The sequence below is a fragment of the Scedosporium apiospermum genome, assembly GCF_000732125.1.
Source record: "Scedosporium apiospermum strain IHEM 14462 chromosome Unknown SEQ_SAPIO_0100, whole genome shotgun sequence".
Classification (NCBI taxonomy): Eukaryota; Fungi; Ascomycota; class Sordariomycetes; order Microascales; family Microascaceae; genus Scedosporium; species Scedosporium apiospermum.
Genome location: NW_015971801.1, coordinates 254,759 through 272,534, shown reverse-complemented (window position 1 = coordinate 272,534; position 17,776 = coordinate 254,759). Strand labels below are relative to the sequence as shown.

The 17,776-nt window shown below is 51.5% G+C and overlaps 6 protein-coding genes across 6 annotated transcripts; 4 read left to right on the top strand and 2 right to left on the bottom strand.

Annotated features, from left to right (window-relative positions):
* Positions 1–668: 668 nt before the first annotated feature.
* Positions 669–1,939, bottom strand: SAPIO_CDS6131 (2OG-Fe(II) oxygenase superfamily protein; the record flags this gene model as incomplete). Its single annotated transcript, XM_016788314.1, has 3 exons — positions 669–734; positions 795–1,578; positions 1,656–1,939. The coding sequence occupies 3 exons, from the start codon at positions 1,937–1,939 to the stop codon at positions 669–671; spliced, it is 1,134 nt and encodes a 377-aa protein (XP_016642071.1).
* A 713-nt stretch (positions 1,940–2,652) lies between these two features.
* SAPIO_CDS6130 (Uridine permease) lies at positions 2,653–4,656 on the top strand (the record flags this gene model as incomplete). Its single annotated transcript, XM_016788313.1, has 6 exons — positions 2,653–2,812; positions 2,883–3,121; positions 3,192–3,217; positions 3,269–3,429; positions 3,522–3,968; positions 4,040–4,656. The coding sequence occupies 6 exons, from the start codon at positions 2,653–2,655 to the stop codon at positions 4,654–4,656; spliced, it is 1,650 nt and encodes a 549-aa protein (XP_016642070.1).
* A 720-nt stretch (positions 4,657–5,376) lies between these two features.
* On the top strand, positions 5,377–7,895 carry SAPIO_CDS6129 (uncharacterized protein; the record flags this gene model as incomplete). Its single annotated transcript, XM_016788312.1, has 6 exons — positions 5,377–5,431; positions 5,532–6,373; positions 6,429–6,560; positions 6,618–6,736; positions 6,797–7,431; positions 7,513–7,895. 6 exons carry the CDS (start codon positions 5,377–5,379, stop codon positions 7,893–7,895), a joined length of 2,166 nt encoding a protein of 721 aa, XP_016642069.1.
* A 763-nt stretch (positions 7,896–8,658) lies between these two features.
* Positions 8,659–10,599, top strand: SAPIO_CDS6128 (Adenosine deaminase family protein; the record flags this gene model as incomplete). Its single annotated transcript, XM_016788311.1, has 3 exons — positions 8,659–8,845; positions 8,903–10,314; positions 10,408–10,599. 3 exons carry the CDS (start codon positions 8,659–8,661, stop codon positions 10,597–10,599), a joined length of 1,791 nt encoding a protein of 596 aa, XP_016642068.1.
* A 2,728-nt stretch (positions 10,600–13,327) lies between these two features.
* Positions 13,328–14,990, bottom strand: SAPIO_CDS6127 (uncharacterized protein; the record flags this gene model as incomplete). The annotated part of the gene is made up of 5 exons (XM_016788310.1): positions 13,328–13,579; positions 13,645–14,205; positions 14,260–14,337; positions 14,598–14,772; positions 14,839–14,990. The coding sequence occupies 5 exons, from the start codon at positions 14,988–14,990 to the stop codon at positions 13,328–13,330; spliced, it is 1,218 nt and encodes a 405-aa protein (XP_016642067.1).
* Positions 14,991–15,708: 718 nt separating this feature from the next.
* Positions 15,709–17,506, top strand: SAPIO_CDS6126 (uncharacterized protein; the record flags this gene model as incomplete). The annotated part of the gene is made up of 4 exons (XM_016788309.1): positions 15,709–16,126; positions 16,390–16,683; positions 16,783–17,396; positions 17,498–17,506. 4 exons carry the CDS (start codon positions 15,709–15,711, stop codon positions 17,504–17,506), a joined length of 1,335 nt encoding a protein of 444 aa, XP_016642066.1.
* Between the last annotated feature and the right edge of the window lie 270 nt (positions 17,507–17,776).

Here is a 17,776-nt window from a genome sequence, read left to right as displayed (position 1 = left end):
ATCTGCGAGGAGTGTAAGCAACTGGCTTCTACCGTGGCTCTTCCGACTTCTGCTTCTTCTACGTTCGGCCCCGGACCGGATGAGCCTCACAAGCCCAAAACCCGACAACTATAAGGTAGCCACAGCCGTTATATACTTCCAGATTTCCTCGCACATTGTGTCTAACTGAAAATTGAATTTAGTCTCCAGTAATAATAAAGTACTATCTCTCCACGTACTGTCGAGTGGCTGGGTATTGTAAATAGTATGCCCGAATTACGTGGCGAGGGTGGTGAGGGTTAGTTAAGGGTAAATTGGATTACAGCACTGGATATTTCTGTCGATAAACCAATAACTGTGCCACGCCTGCTGTGCAACATTCCCCAAAAAAAAAGACCAATTATAACTCTCTATCCGCATAGACCCAATAGAAGACGAGGGATCGTTACATAAAAGTCTCTTTACAGGCAAGGCACCAACTGTTCAGTTAAGCAGCTTTCCCCCAGTTGATAATCCTCTCTACAAAGCTGATCTCTCTCTTCCGCCGAAGCTCCAGCGATTCGATCGTTTCATCATCGGGTAGAGCCTAGCGTGGACTATCCCTAGGAGCTCTCGTCCGCCAAAACACAGAAGCCATAAGAGTGCTGGGACAAGTCGAAATTTTGAATTTCCTTATAATATGACATGATCTAAGGAAGGGCCGGAATATCAATCGTCTTATTGACCTGTACCATCTCGAAGCGCCTACGGACCCACTGATGAAGTGTCAGTCTACTTTGATTTATAACATGTGCAGGGGGTTGCCGGGCATTTACCTCGCCGCAGGAGATGGGCTCATATTTGGCAGGATGGGCATCATCGACGCACGTCGGCAAGACGGAACACATCTCGTTGAAGTTGAAGCCGAAGAAGAAGGGCATGCTGTAGCGCTCGGTGGTGGTAGGGTTGTAGACGCGGTGGACGGTGGACTTGAAGCGGTCGTTGGACATGCGCATGAGGAAGTCGCCAATGTTGACAACGAGGGTGCCGGGGATGGGCGGGGCCTTGATCCATTGGTCGTCCGAGTTGAGCACCTGCAGGCCGCCGACCTGGTCCTGCCACAGGAGCGTGAAGCACTGCAGGTCCGTGTGGGAGCCGATGCCGACGTGGTCCGGCAGGCCCGTGACAGCAGCGGCGTCGTCGGCCGACAGGCCTGGGTAGTAGTTGAGAACGCCGTCAGCGCCCGGGTACGTCGTCAGACGGTCAAAGTAGTCCTCGGGTAGGTCCTGGCAGAGGGCGAAGACCTTGGCGAGATTGCGGGCCAGCCTCAGACACGACTGCCAGTATGTGATGATGGCGCTCTGGAACCCTGGAACCTGGGCGGTGCCGTCCCAGACAAAATCCTCGTGCCGGAGGTAGGGTTTGACCTCTGCCGGGATGGCGGCGAGGTCCTTGGGCTCCGGGTCAAATCTCGGGTCGTACTGCCACATGAACGACTCTTTTCTGTCGCGGGACTCGGACGGCGAGATGTGAGTTGACCCGCGCCCGCTGAAGCCGTTGTAATGTGCTGATTTGTCCCTGCCTACTTTTTGCTTCTCCTCGAGCGACTGTGCAAAGAATCTAGACAGCATTAGCTTGATACGACTCCATCTATGGTCCCAAATGATATATAAATGGAAGAATGCAACGCAACCTACTTGACGGTCGCCTGATGAGCCTTGTTGATAACCTTCTCGTCAATGCCGTGGTTCTTGATGTAGAAGAAGCCAGACCCCTCGACGGCACGCTTGACAACGGTGGCAATCTTCTTCCGAGCATTTGCATCATCATAGATACCGTTGAGGTCGATCACGGGAATCTCATCGGGACGGCAGTTGCGCGGCTTGGCCGTCGAAACCCTCCGGTACACGGGGCCATGGCCCGAGGTGAGCTTGATGGTCGTGAAGGCTTCGGCCACCGTGGCTGTCTGTGCTTGTGACATGCTGGCAGGGGAAGTAGGAAACAAGTATATGTAATGGAGGTTCACCTCGGCGAAGTGTTGGAGGCAATGCAAGATGTCAAGGTGAGATGGAGTTGCCTAGTTGACGTTTGAGTTTTGAATTTGGACGTGGCCTGGTGTTGCACCGGCGATGCGATCCTACGGCATTTGGGGTTTTTCTCAATATGAGTGCCGTACGCTCCTCGGCACAACCATGTCGAGAAAGGTACAAATTGCGGCCAGCCGATTATCTACGCGGAGACCACCGAGACACATGATGGCCGAATGAAGAGCTACGACGGCCCTTTCCGAGTCGACCCCAGACTCTACCCCAAAGATAAGGCCCTAGGGGTGCTTATCACGATAAGGTATGGCGGGGCAACAGGGGGCCGCTAGTCGTCAGATAGCGTTCATTTGGGGGTCGACACGCGCTTTGGGGGTCGTCATTCAGGGATCGTTTCCATTGTTTCGCATTCCACATAGCAGCAAGTCAATGACTCTGATAACGTCCCTCCACTCCGCAGCGTGCTGCCAGACAACACAAGCTGTACCAGCCATGATGCACTTAGACACCTATAACCTCATTTCATTATTAATACCGACCGGCATGTCGCGTGCTCGTTGGTGCTTGCTGCTTAGACCTTGGCGGCATTCTTTTCTCCATTGTCCTGAGAGCATTTGTATTCACGTAACACTCAAGACTGAAAGAGCACGCAATGACTTCTATTGCTTCGAAATTAAGGAGGCGTCTAGTCGTCCAGGGAGCGCAGGAAACCTCCTTTCTCGACAACGATGACATTCGACCTTTGTCATTGAAGGACCGTTCTTGGACGCAGACGACCTACTTTACCTTCTGGTTCTCTGCCGCAGCCACTGGTATTGTTTTCTCTCTTTCCCTGGATTCCTATCTAGTCTAGAGCTGCTTCTAACACCTCATATCCTCCAGTCGCGGGGTGGTATTCGGGCAGCGCCGCCCAGTCAACTGGCCTCAGCATCTGGGAGGTCGTGGGATGCCAAGCAGCGGGCTACTTACTCATCGCCATCGTTTTCGTCATCAACGGACGGCCGGGCGCCGTATACCATGTAGGATACCCGATTCTCAACCGAGCCGCTTTCGGCGTGTATGGCGCGTGGTGGCCGACCTTCAACCGTGCCGTCATGGCCATTGTCTGGAACGGAGTCAATGTGAGTGTTGCTGAGCGTTCCACTGCTCGCAATTAGAGAACAATATTCAGCTGACGTGTATAAATAACAGGGAGTACAAGGAGGGCAATGTGTCTAGTGAGTGATATAATTTTGATACATGAGGTTGTCGCCAACTGACTGTGATAGTGTCATGCTGCACGCCATATTCCCCGGCATCGCCACCATCCCCAACAGGATGGGCCAGGGCTCGGCGCTCACATCGGGAGGCATGATAGGCTACGTCCTGTTCTGGTTGATGATTTGCAGCGTTCTCTGGATCCGGATTCCCAAGATGCGTATCTTGATTTGTACGTTGATCCCTGCCTAGCCCTTTAGCTCCTATCAACTACTTGAAGATCCTAATCACTCGTGATCACTCGTGAAGACATCAAACTCATAGTATACGTTATTTCCGCCGTGGCTATGTTGGCTTGGACGCTCACCCTCGCCGGAGGCCCCGGTCCCGTGCTGTCCCAGGGCTCCCGCGTGCACGGTTCGGAAAAGGCGTGGCTTATCGTCCGGTTCGTGTGGCTCTTCGCGGCCAACTGTGCGACCTTCGCCAGCAATGCGGCCGACTTTCAGCGCTACGCCAAAAAGCCCAACGACGTCATCCTTGGCAACCTTGTCGGCTTTCCGGTGGCTGATGTCTCAGTGGCCATTGTCGGCAACATCGTGGCATCGACGTCGACCGTCATCTTTGGCGAGCTCGAGTGGAATCCCATCATGCTTCTCGACCGCATACAGACCGAGAATTACACCTCTGCGAACCGAGCCGGGTGTTTCTTTCTGGCGCTAATGTTTGCTTACTCGGCCTTGTTCTCGTCCGTTTTCGAGAATAGCATTCCAGGTGTGTTTAGATGACGAATGTCTTCCCAGCAGAAAGCTAGATTTGTGCTGACCCTTGTTTCCCCCAACTAGCCGGCAACGACATTGCGGCTCTGGTGCCCAAGTATATCTCGATCCGCCGCGGTATGTTCATCTGCCAAGTTATCTCCTTCGCCATCAACCCGTGGTTCCTCCTCGGCTCGGCGTCCATCTTCATCCGCTTCCTGGGGTCGTATCAAATCTTCCTCTCGGCCATCACCGGCATCCTCATTTGCAACTACTACGTTGTCTTGCGGGGCCAGCTTAATGTGCCGGACCTCTACACCGCGGACAAGTCAGGCGTCTACTACTTCACCAAGGGCTGGAATATCCGCGCCTATATCGCCTACCTCGTCGCCGTCGCCGTCAATTTCGCCGGGTTCCTCGGCAACATGGGCGTCACCGTGCCTGTGGGCATCACCCGCTTCTACTACTTTGCGTATCCCGTCGGCCTCCTGCTGTCATTTGGCGTTTTCCTGCTGTGCAGCCTCGTTTCGAAGCCGGCTCATACCGTGCCGTTCAGCGAGTGGTCTGAGCCCAAGAATTTTGTCCGTCCTGAAGAGGATACTGAGAACGGGCCGGTCCTGAACGGCATGGAGCCAGGGAGCAGCACAGATGTTCAGATGGAGAATGAAGAGAAGACTCCTAAGGTGAAGGAGCAATTGGCATAGCCGTGTAGAAGAGTATTTAGATTAGGTTTGGGGACATTTCTCGTAATCTCGCTCCTACCACTCAAGAACTATACCAGAAATAAATAAAGGTAGTTTCAATGGTGTTTATAAGGGGTAAAATAATGCCCTTGAAAAATGCCTTTAAAAAATGCCCTTAAAAATAGGAGATCTATCTAATAAATACCTAGGTAAAAGACATTTAATATATCCGATTTATGAATTTAGAAAAAAATCAGGTTTTCTTTCGCACTAAACCTTAAAAGAGTTTTGACGTGGTGTACGCTATTGGCAACCATATCAGCTAGTCTATAGTAACCATACTAATTGACCATATCAAGGCCATGGCAAAAGATAAGACAAAGGGCTATCACATATCGGATGCTCAATCGATCATTCCTTGCTACTCCCCCCTACAAGTGACTTGCCAGTCTTCACCTCCACGATTCTAGATGTCCTCCCCAATCGAACTAGAAACAAGACCACTTGCAATATTTCTTGCCATAGACATGCCAATGCGCCGCTTAAATCCCTCCTGCAGCACGAGAAGCAAGAGAATCAAGACGATTGAGACGAACAAAGCGGTCTACGATCGACGGCACAAGTGCACCTTTGCTGGCTGTGAAAAGGCCTTTACTCGGTCGGAGCATCTGCGACGACATCAACTCAACCGTGTGTCCATTCAGTCCTCCCCTTCTTTCCTTTCCAATACCAGCCACTGACATGAGAAGACAAACCCGCCCAGACATGGACGTGCACCACCTGCGCGGCAATCTTTGTGAGGAGCGACCTCTGGAAGCGACACTTAATGGTGTCGCACCCCGTCCGACAGTGTAGTTCTTTTCATGACTCGCCAACAGAACCTTGTGATTGTGTAGATGAATCAGGAAGCGTCCATGCGACCGACGAAAGCGCATACGCCACTGTGGCATCTCCCTCAGTTTTATCAACCAACAGCAATGGCGGGTCGGCCACCAGTTTTCATGGTCAAAATATAACATCAACCGCGAGCCATCACTTACCCGACAAGGATGCATACTACCCCGAGTTCAGTGAGATGCCGTCGCCTGGGCGGGATGATCTCGACCAATTCTGGGGATCGGAGCTGGATGAAGCAGGCATCGAATGGTTTCTCAACAACCAGTGCTTCTTCGGCTTGGCAAGGTCCGACTTGATGACAGATGGCGTTTCTTGTAACACAGAGGCGCCGAACATATACTCCGTCGCTTTAGAGGACGAGCAGCCCGCCAAACCCCAACCAGTGTCCCTCCGCCGGAAACCGATTTTCCTGCAAGAGGCGCAGTCCAAGCCCTTCATCGTTGAGACGGGAAAATTCAAATCGCCAGACTGTGGTTTTCGAGTCTGCAACGCTCTCACACGTGAGAAACGATCGCATCTTCTCGCAGAACTCCAACAACTCGTTCACGACGTCGATATCAACGAGCACATCTTTTCCCTAGACAGCATGAAACAGGGGATCCATCTCTTTTTCCGCCACATCAACATCGAGTACACCTTTATCCATCACGAATTCCTGATGCCGTCAAGCGAGGAGTCGCGAGAGGCCAGACTCGCCGTGTGCGGTTCGGATTCAGAGCCTGGGCCATTACTGTTTTGGGCCATCATCTCGGCTGGGTGGAGTTTGATGCGTAGTCGGAACAACCATGAGCATATCATGGCTGCCAAGATTCAGCGCGCTCTCCGTATATCTATGATGAGTGTGGGTTCTAACTGTATCTGCTTCCCTGACGAACCTGCTGACGGTTTGGACTTAGCACCCTGGACTGGGTTGCAGTCCCCCGCTATGGCTTGTGCAAGCTTTATTCGTCATCTTGCTATTTGCGAGATACCAGGGCGACCGGGAAGAGTACGGCTTCGCGTCCATTTTTCATGGCGTACTCCTCGAGGTAAGGAATGGAGCGTGACGCCAGTCCCAGCTCTCATCTGATTAAGGGCATAATTAGGCAACGCGTCGGCTGGACAATAGCTCACCAGTCGCTGTGGACAACGGATGCGAATCCTACGCTGGGCCATCTGTCATGCAGGCGTGGATAAAATGGATCAACACGGAATCGATTCAGCGGTATTTGTCAATTGCCCGAGAATCTAGGCCATTTCCAACACATCATGCTGACTCGCCCAGGATTGTCCGACATGTATTCATCCTCGACGTCAAACACGCCCTTCTCCACGGTGGTGAAACTTCCATGATGCCGTTCGATCTCAACATCCGGCTCTACGCCACGGAAGACGCATGGTACGCCTTCACGCCAGAGGAGTGGACGAGAGAACTTGCCACCAACACACAGAAACCCATATCCTTCATTGATATGCTTAAGATGCTCTGGAACCCGCGCGTCACCAACACGGCCGTAGTACCAGAACCCCTACCCCGCGGCTCCAACATTGCTCTGTACGGCCTAGTCTCTATCGCGCGCGAACTCCGCCGACGCAAGGAGATCAGCTTCCTCAACCGCACGGGCGATGCATCGCTCGCCTCACTCGGAAGCACCGCGATACACTCACTGCAGAACTGGGAGCCGATGTGGGACAAGGTCGCAGTGCCGAACGGGCTGACGGCGACGTATCTCTGGCGGGACTGCTCGTGCATGATCCACCTCGCGTACACACTCTACGAGGTCGGGCCAGTGGATCTGCAGATGGTGGCGGGTAAGACGATCATCGAGGGGAAGAGGCGTGGCGCCGCCGGGTATGCGAAATCGAGGCGGAAGATGGGCCGATGGGTCAAGGAAGACCGAGCCTGGCTGGCACTGTCTCGTGAGTTTGCCCGATACTTTCTGTGTTCCCTCTATAGACGTAACCTAAGAGTCAAATTGACCTATCCTGGTGTGCTTGTAGGAGCGGCAACAGTGATTCAAGATCGGTTTTATGCAGGCTCTCCAGACGTGGTGCACTGCCACCACTGTCTATGGTGCCTGTACCTAGCGACACTGACCTGCTGGAACTTTGGGTTGGCTTTGACGGGCCACAGCTCTTCGGAGCACCTCGTCAAGGACGGCAAAGTCGTCTCGCTCGAGGACGCCGAGGCGGAATGCTCACAGTATCTCCAGGTAGCGGCATCGCTACCACCCCGATTCCACAAGGAGCAGTTCAACGATATTTTGGGGCGAACGACAGGACTGCTGATTGTGTTAATACAGTTCTTACGAAGCCAGTGCCAGACGGGAATGATCGTAGAGAGCATTGAGCTGTTGGCTCGCCTAGTGGGCGTGCAGGACTAGGGAATATGACGGAGGGTCAATAGGACATTACAGACATGCAAGTCAGTAATATATCCCTGAGCATGGTGACCAACACATACGACTATATCCACTAGAGAACTCGGGATCCCGTCCGCTTTCCCATCGATAAACCAGTGAGGGCTGAACTAGTAGTTAGTCGGTGACGAGCAGCGAATCCTTGGTATTGTATGTTTTTTCTTTCTTTGTCTTTGCTGCTTCTTTCTTCCTCATGCTTTCCTCTCCCATACTAATACGCAGATGTAAGACGTTGGGACTTTTCCATTCTTTATCTGTCCAGTAGATGTACCATCGGATACGTGCCTTTTTAGGAGATTCGTCCGCACTGAAATTGTAGACCCTCGCCTGCGTTAATAGTATAGAGCCATTACCCAGAATGTCGGATCTCGGAGACGTCCGATCTTTCAAGGATCTAAGGCTGGGATGAGTACACGATATGACGCCGTTTGGGGGTTCGTTCCATTGTGGGTCTTCTTGGGGGTTGGGGGTTGTCTGTCAGAATGTCGTATCTCGGAGACGTCCGATCTTTCATGGACCCAAGGTCGGGATGAGCAAGCTAACGATATGGCGCCGTTGGGGGTTGACTATTTGGGGGTCATCTGTCTCCACCAAGCAAGCATTGAACATCATCAACACGATTGGCAGGCTGATGAATGTCGCCTGCGAATATAAAAGTCGCTGTGAAGATGATACAATTCCTCTGTGAGTCTATCTCTTCCAAGTCAATTTGTTGCTGCCTGGCGCCATGTATTCAAATTTCACTGTCAAAAATGCCTGGTGCTGGGGTCTGCTCACCTACTCCTTGGCGCTTGGCATGACTGCTTCATTCGCCCATGCCGCCGCGGATATGCCAAGTGCGGATGATCCCAGGGTGAAAGAGCATGTAGCCAGAAAGGCAAGCTGGATAGAGGAAGAAAACACTCTCAGACAAGGTTAGTCTTCACCCATCATGGTAAAGATGGTAGTCTCAGATAGCTAACACTGTCCAGACTACGAATTCCGCCAGTCTCTGTCGCCAACGGCCAAGCAAGCAGTCGCCATAGTAGACGCTATCCGGCAGTATGAGATTGACAATTACTGGCGTCAAGCTGGTTCAGTGGGTAGAGAAGACGATGAAAGGTTCGCGGGCATGATGTTCCCCAAAGCCAGGCCGTTCATCGTCACGACGCAACTGTGGAAAATCATCCAGCGCATGCCCAAGGGCTCCCTGCTGCACACGCACTGGAACGCCATGCTGCCCTATGACACCGTGTTTGCCGTCCTGGACAAGACGGAAGGCATGGTGATATCAGCTTCGCAGAGCCTGCATCTCGACTTGTACCGCGAGAACGCGACACTGCGCATTGCGCATGTCAATGGCTCGTCCTGCAATAATAACAACCAGAGTGCGAGTTCCCCATCCATCCATTCGGCCAACTACGTGCCAGGCACGCAGATCCCTCTCAGTAGAGCAGCGAGAGAGTGGCCCGGTGGCGAAAAGGCCTTTTACGCATACCTCAAATCCAAGGTGACTCTCAGCACGGACGCCGCTCTCCGACACGACCTCGGCGTCGACGACGTCTGGCGCAGGTTCAGCCGCTTCTTCATCACCGCCGGCACCATGCTCTTGTACGAGCCTGTGTTTCGTCAGTTTGTCCAGCATCTCCTCGAGGGTCTCGCCGACGACGGCATCCGCTGGGTCGAGCTCCGCAGCGATGTGTCTCTCGCCGATGTAGTCCCACTCGGAGAGTCTCAGCCCAGCCCAGACCCAGACTTTCCCTGGCGGGTACTGTCCGAGGAGATTGAGTCGTTTAAATCCAGCGCTAAGGGAAAGGATTTTTGGGGCGTGAGGGTCATATGGGCGGATAGACGTCGCAATGACCCAGCCGCGGTGGTGGCAGGAATGGAGTCACTCCTAGCTCGCAAGCAGGCCTTCCCCGAACTCTTCTCAGGTTTCGACCTTGTAGGACAGGAAGATCTCGGCAAACCCCTTTCGATGTGGATCTCGGAGCTGCTGTGGTTCCGCGAACAGACCACCAAGCTTAACCTGACAGTCCCATTCTTCCTCCACGCCGGCGAGACGGTCGGGACGGGCAACAGCACCGACCTCAACATCTTCGACGCCATGACACTGCCAGACAACCGGCGCGTCGGCCACGGCTTCTCTATGTACAAGCATCCCGAGCTCATCAGGCATGCCAGGGACAATGACATCCTAGTCGAGGTATGCCCCATCTCTAACGAGGTACTGCGCCTCGCCACCGACGTGCTGCACCATCCCATCCCGGCGCTCATTGCGCAGGGCATCCCAACCTCCATCAACAACGATGACCCGGCCATCATGGGACAGGACGCGCCGGGCTTGAGCTTCGACTTTTACCAGACCATCCAGGCCTTCGACAGTCTGGGGTTGGGGGGTTTAGTAAGTTTTAACTTCCCCATGTAGCCCGCCGAAGGACGTCTCGTCACCGGTGGAGTAGAACTATCAAAGATGCATTCATGCTGACACACAGAGGGCGCCCTCGCGCAAAACTCGGTCCGGTGGTCCAACTTCGAGGACCAAGACCCCGAAGCATGGAGGCGGGATATCAGATTAGGTATCAACGGAACCGGGATCAAGGCGAAGCGACTTCGACAGTGGAACGCCGACTGGGAGGCCTTTTGCGCGTGGATCGTCGGGGAGTATATTGGTGAATATCCTGTGTAGCAGAGGCACACGATGCCCTTCGTGGTCTAGCCAGAACCCAAGCGCACCCATGGCATGATTTCTCAATAGGACACAATCAAGTCGCGTTGTCCAGGCATTTCGAGTAAGTCAGTCGCAAAAGGGCGACCAGAGACCTCGGTAAAAAGCAATTGAGATCCTCGAGGCCTCCTGCCTGGCATCTTTGGGAACCGGTCCCAATTACAGGCCCTTATTCCTCCAATGCTCCATTGGTCTGCCCTAGCTAAGTATTAATTATAAAGTACTAAACTAGGTGTCAGGGCCCTAGTGCAGTCGGGTATAGTAGTCAAGAGAGGTCGTCGGGATCGTAGCGGAGTAACACTAGCCCGTTGACAGTATCAGGTAGATAACTAGTAACAGGGTCATAATAGTTGTCTATTGATGGTAGAGTGAGGCATGTCACGGGCCGACCTCTTATGCAGCCCCAAAAGCGGTAAGACACGGCAGAAAGTAACAATGGGGCGGCTGTACGCGGCCGGCTGGCGGACGGCAGAAAGCAATCGGAGGCACAAGAAGTGATCGGTGGCGATCATCAAACAATCAGCTCCAATCAGTCGAGAAAGACCTCCGATCGCCTTAGAGAGCTTAAAAGGGAAACATTTATATAAACTACAGGTTCTACTATATATCTAGTTTATCCTTCAAGACTCTCCAGTAGTCAATTTAAGTATAACTACACCTCTATATCACAAGCTGACCATTTTGAAGACCCAGGGCGGTCAGTCACAGCAGAAAAGGATAAACTACGGGAGATCACAGGCCAATAAGATTGGGACCGACAGGACCGACGAAGAAGTGTGATCGGTCCTTGGTAGGACTGACACCAGGAAAACATCGGTCCTGGGAAGAGCTTGGAAGAGAAACGTCTATATAAATTATAGTCTCTACTATATATCTAGTTTATCTTTCTAGACTCTTTAGTAGTTAATTCAAGTACAACTACACCCCTATACTTAAATATATACTTCTTATCAATATCTTATAAATATTACTTAACTACCTTACTTACTTTATAACAGGCAACCACGACCCCGATACCAGCTGTACCCACCTGATATGACAAGGACCGGTGTTAGGATCGTAACATGCTGCAACTGACCGCCCTGGGTCTTTAAAACGGTCAGCTTGTGACATTTATTAGTCCTGTCCTGGACTACTAGGACTACTCTGTTGGTCCTGTTGGTCCTAATCTTATTGGTCTGTGATCTCCTGTAGTTTATCCTTTTCTGCTGTGACTGACTGCCCTGGGTCTTCAAAACGGTCAGCTCGTGGCATGCCTGGCTACGCGAGCACGTTAGACACTAACTTTATGACTAGGCTTTTCTAATCCCGCCAGCACTTCGACACCAATCGAACTCCATCCCTAGTTCCCGGATCATTCTTCAACACGCAGAGGGATGTGGCGGGAGTTTGAGCTAATGGTTCTCGACCTTCGAACCTCCATTCTTAGGTTATAATGGTTCGCAGTTCCCCACACGGTTGCCAGAATCTTTAGTGAAAACCGGTGGCAGTAAAAAGGTAAGCAGTAAAATATCGCTGGGAAGGGACATTGGAAGTGTTGCTAACAGAAATGGGCCAGAAATGAAGAAGAAGGCCATGATAGCTAGGGGACTGCTCTGGGAATCCTTCGAGCCGCGGTTCGGTGGGCTGCTGGCTCAAATGCGGAGCCATTGACAATTCATCTTTGAGCAACTTGTTCCATGGCACGCTGGGGAAGAAGGCAATGAGAAGTTAGGAGCCGCAGCAGATCAAAAACCGGAATTGGTTGAGCGCGAAGAAGCCAGTGCAACGTTTGACCCACAGCTGAGCTATACGACGACAAAAAGATGTTCCAAGTCTCGCCGCGAGCGTCACTTGACTGTAAGTCGTCTGATGTGGCCACTGCATCCAGGTGCCTTTACACCCAAGCTATGACGGCGTACTTGAGCTCTACGGTTGGCACGATACTATCGAGGGGCGGGGAAAAAAGGCAGTTGCGCCTATGACATAATTAAAGTAATAGAGGGAGCTTTTGGAATTTGGAATATTATAAACAGTGTAAAGCAGTTTTTGACGTTCCTTCACTTGATCATAGCATCTAATCAGAAGAAACCACAACGATTATCTATTACCATTCCATATCTTCACTCTGCTTAGAGCTACATTTAGCATCGGCACCGTCTCTCACACCGTCGAAACAAATACCAACCTTCATTTTTATCGTCTTCAACTGTCCCGCTTCAAGTGTTCTACTGTAGGCGGCCCATCGTGAGATTGCTAGGTTGCTGGTAGCAACATTGTGCTGCCTTTGATGGAGTAGTGCAGAACACGAGTTTACTGACATATCACCGGAATAATATTCAAGACTTTGCTTAGCCGCTGCTGGGTGGGCTCTATAACTTTAGATGAACATCCCGCCGTTATGGGCTCCGGCGCTGCCTCACGTATTCCGTCATAGCCTATAATTGCTAGTCATCGGGCCCTAGGCAACAGGGCGAGAGGGTGTCTAATGAGAGATGGCCATGATCGACAGAATGTGCCAGCATTGGCGATAAAGATTAATTAAAGAAATCTAAAGCTAAGCAATGGAGGGGGGCGGGGAGCAAATCTTAGAGACATAATGAACGGAGCATGCGGATCTATTCCCACAGCAATACAACTCCTAAGGAATAAAAAAAAAAAAAAAAAAAAAAAAAAAAAAAAAAATAGCACTCGCTTTTTCCAGACTCTATCAGAGCTTGACTTGGAACCGCTCGCGAAGAAAGCCTCCGCACTTGTAAAAAGCGATAGGAACAGGTATGAACGCCACGGCGATGAATCCTAGAACAGAGTTGCCCCATCCAAGTCCAAGATCGTTATAAAGAGCTGGTCCTGCTAGGGGAAGAAAGCATCCAAAGATAAATCGAAGGACGGAGAGAGCTGCTAGGGCCGACGCTGCACCTTGAGCTCCAAAAGCATCCACAAGGTAGAGTTGAGAAGGCATCTAGTATGGTGTCAGCAGTTGGAAGGCATGAACTGTTACGAGTCAACACAATGATAGAAACCCACCACAATGAAATAACCTCCAAAACCGATGAGGGATGTTCCTACGATAGGCACCATCCAGTGGATGTTGGCTTCAGCAGCCCATCCATACCAAAAGAGGCCGGCTGGAAGAAAGGGAGAGGTCCATATCATGAGAGGAAGCCGATGTTCAGGCTGGGCTTCACCGTTCTTTCGTTTTGCCTCAAGAAGTCGGTCGCTCAAGGCACCGAAAACGCCGATGGCCAATATCATACCAACGCCAAGACCGAGATAACAAAGGCCGGATATCCCTGCGCTGAATCCATACTGGGCACGCCAGACGCTGGGGAAAGTCGTGAAAAGAAGGTAGATCAGACCGAAAACCATGGCGTTGAATAAGGAAAGTCCAAACACCACGGGACTCAAAAAAAGCATCTTAGTTGGGCGTACGAATGCGCGCAACAAGAGCGTCGTAGGCTTGGTAAATTCCGTGCTTTCGCTTACATTCCCGGGTTCTTTCTGCAAGCGACGTGCCTTTGCGGCTAGCAAGACTGGGGCGTACGTCTCTTTCATGAACAGGAAGCAGAGAGTAGTACTGATGCCAGACTTAAAGGGGCAATCAGTAAGATTGATTTCGCCAACATTCGATTCGCCACTTACAACGATGCAAACAATCCATAGGGTCCATCGCCAACCAAGATTATCAGCCACGAAGCCACCGATGATGGGACCGACGATCTGTAGATTTCAATTGTTACCAATGCTCGTTTTGATATATGGATGTCCATCCTTACAGGCCCCAGTAAAAGGCCAGTGCCGTATATAGCCATGCCCTTGCCTCTCTCCTCCGGGGGGGGCAAGTCAGCAATAGTCCCGCCTCCGATCGCAACCGGAGCGGCCCCAGAACATCCAGACAGGAACCGGCAAGCGAGAAAAGTACCTATGTTCCGAGATGTAGCACAGCCGACAAGAAAGGCGAGAAAGCAGACGTTACAGACGTGGTAAACCCAAAGACGGCCGTAAACCTCGGATAGTGGCGCCACGACGAGAGGCCCCACGGCGAAGCCCAAGAGATATATGGATACGGTGAGCGAGAGAACGGTCGAGTCGGTAACGGAGAAGTCAACAGCAAGATTTTGGGCAGCTGGAGCAAAGAGGGTGGCGGCAAGATTCCTGAGAGGTGAAGATGTCGGTCGTTGCTTTAGAGTCGAGCAAGGAAAGAGTGGAGGAGTTCAATACAAAACGAAGTTAATAAAAGTCACCAGTCCGATGTGAATAGCCCGTTGCTTTTGGGGCCAGTTGAAAGGATGTTCTGGATCTTGGGGGCCATCCCAATCGACCACACCAGACTGACTTTCGGCGAGACTGTCGTCCCCTCGTTTGACACCCATGTTGTACTTGGAAGGATGTTCTGCAATAAATCTGTTGAGGGTGCTTTTGCATGGTCATAACCGATGCTGATGCTTGAAGAACTGCAGTAGCAGCGTAGGTGTTTTATATGAAAAATCCTCTTGCGGCAACTCACCGTCTTGGTGGATATTTACTGCTTACAGTTGAAGGTTGGTGGATCAGAGGATCGGAGGGTCGGAGGTCGGAGATTTCGAGAACCCCGACCACCTCCACCTAAACTCCTGGCTAGCTCCGCTCTCCCCGCAGTTCATACGTACAGTATAAAGGCTCTTCTTGCATTCCCCGAGGAAATTTGTAAAAGCTGATCCGACCCTCCGCTCCGACATGGAAATCGCACCCATCTCTCCGGAATTAAGTCGCTACCCGCCCGCTCACCGGCGCAGAGATAAACCCCGACTCTCGTGCGACGCCTGTCGTAAAAGAAAGTACGCGAGTCCCACGCATTAACCTCTCCATAACGGCGCAGTTCCTGAGCCATTCGGGTTAGTTTGGTACATAGATCTAATCTTGAGGCCTAGGAGCAAGTGTGACCGACAACTCCCATGCAGCGCCTGTTCAAAGCGTGGCCTGCCCTCAACATGCAACTATCCTGCCCCCGTAGCGGCCAACAAGTCTGGGAATTCTCGGCCAGCTCCCGCAGCCGGCACGGGGACCCTCCAGCAAAGATTGAACCTTTTGGAGAATCAGATTGTCTCTCTCATGCAAGGGTCTAGCTCTGGCCCAAATGCAACACTACAGTCGGACGAGATCAATCGACAATATAGTGAGGCTCTTGAAGAACACAACATTGATGTCAACAGAACACAGCGATGTGACCAGTCCAAGTTTAAGACGGGGAACCTGAGCACGACCTCGGCGACATCTGTTTACGTCAGCGACGCCCACTGGGTAGCCATCCTTGACAACATATCAGAGTTGAAGGAACAAGTCCAGTTCGAGAGGGATATTGCACCGGTTGAACTTCACAGCCAAGGCAAGGACGAAAAGGAAAGTCCTGCACTTTTGTTTGGCTACCAAGGTAGTATATCGAAGGAAGCCCTTCTTGCTGCCATGCCAGAGCGACCGGTAGTTGACCGCCTCGTCTCCAAGTATTTCAACGATTTGGACACGATGCCTCGTGAGTTTCGTCCACTACGATCCCTTAACCGAAGTTACAGTATACCAATTGATTCCCATATTAGACTCTTCATGTGTCCATACGGCAACCTTTCTTCGACAGGTACGGCGCTGGACAGAATTTGTGCTAGGACACTCCAATGGTGACTCGGCGTACCTTGCAACTAACCCAATCTTTTTTCTAGTATGATGACTTTTGGGAAACTCCTTCGGAAGTTTCTATAACTTGGCTCGGTCTTTTATACTCTATGATGTGCTTATCAGCAAACTTCGGCTCGCCATCTACATACCCCGAACCTAGCGCCGCATCGCCTGAGGCTAGTTCCTCTCGCCCTATTTATCTTCAACAAGTGGTTCAGTGTTTGACATTCAGTGATTACAGTCGCGGGGGCCCTCATGTTATTGAGACACTTGTCCACTACCACATGATTGAGCACCTGAGGCGAACAGACACCGAAATTGACGTTTGGCTTTTGCTTGGCGTAATGCTTCGACTGGCTTTGCGCATGGGTTATCATCGAGACCCTTCTCATTTCCAGACTCTCACGCCGTTTCAAGGTGAGATGCGAAGACGCGTCTGGGCGGCCTTGTACAATGCAGACGTGATGCTATCAATGCAGGTTGGGGTGCCAAGAATGCTTCATGACCGTCAATCAGATACTCGTCCTCCGCTAAATCTCTTTGACCACGACTTTGACGAGACCTGTTCCGAGCTTCCTCAACCAAGAAACGACAACGAAATCACCCCTATGTTCTATATCCTGGCCAGAAACAAGATGGCCAAGGCTATGGGCGTCGTGATGGATGTAATCAATGCTACTGAGCACAATGATTCGGAAATTGAAGGTGCAGAAAAGCTGCTCCAAGATACCTACGATTCCCTCCCACCGATTCTCAAACTCGCGACAGGCTTCAACACTCTTGCTGATAGCCCCCGAACTATGCTACATCGATTCGTTCTGGCTACCACGATGCATTGCGCGCAGATAGCCCTGCACCAGCGTTGCATGTCTACCCCTGAGGAGATCGACGTTACACGGCCGAATCGTTCATTGGACACGCTTTTAGAGGCAGCACTGAAGATCCTTGCATATCAGCACATTATGGATACGGAGACCCAACCAGGTGGGAGGCTATGGTCGGCAGGGTGGAAATTCTGGTCAACTCTCACTCATGAGTTCCTCCTGGCTACGACCGTGCTGTCAAAAGCCTTGTTCTCGACCCTGGGCCCACATCCTCTGGTACAAGCAGAAAGCACTACGGCTAACGAGGTTCGATCGAAACTAGAACAGACCCATGGGATATGGCTTCGTTCAGGACATCGATCAAAGGAAGCGAAGCGGGCCGCGGATGTGCTAACTTCTCTATTTAGTGCTCTTGATGCAAGGTCGAGCCTTGAATCACTTGGCGGAGACCTCTCGACGGGAGACCTGGAGAGTTACTTGGACTTGAACGCGGCTAGTTTATTACCTAGTTGCTTCTTCTAGTAGATTAGTCTTATTCATATCTACCCTCCTCTGTCAACTTAGCTACATATCTTTTCGTACCTACACATTATGACTATCTATTTATTGACTAGGCCTCAAGGTTTAAGCTATTCGCCCTATTCAACATTGCTTTTCGCTAACTAGCATATTGTGCTAGGGGTGTA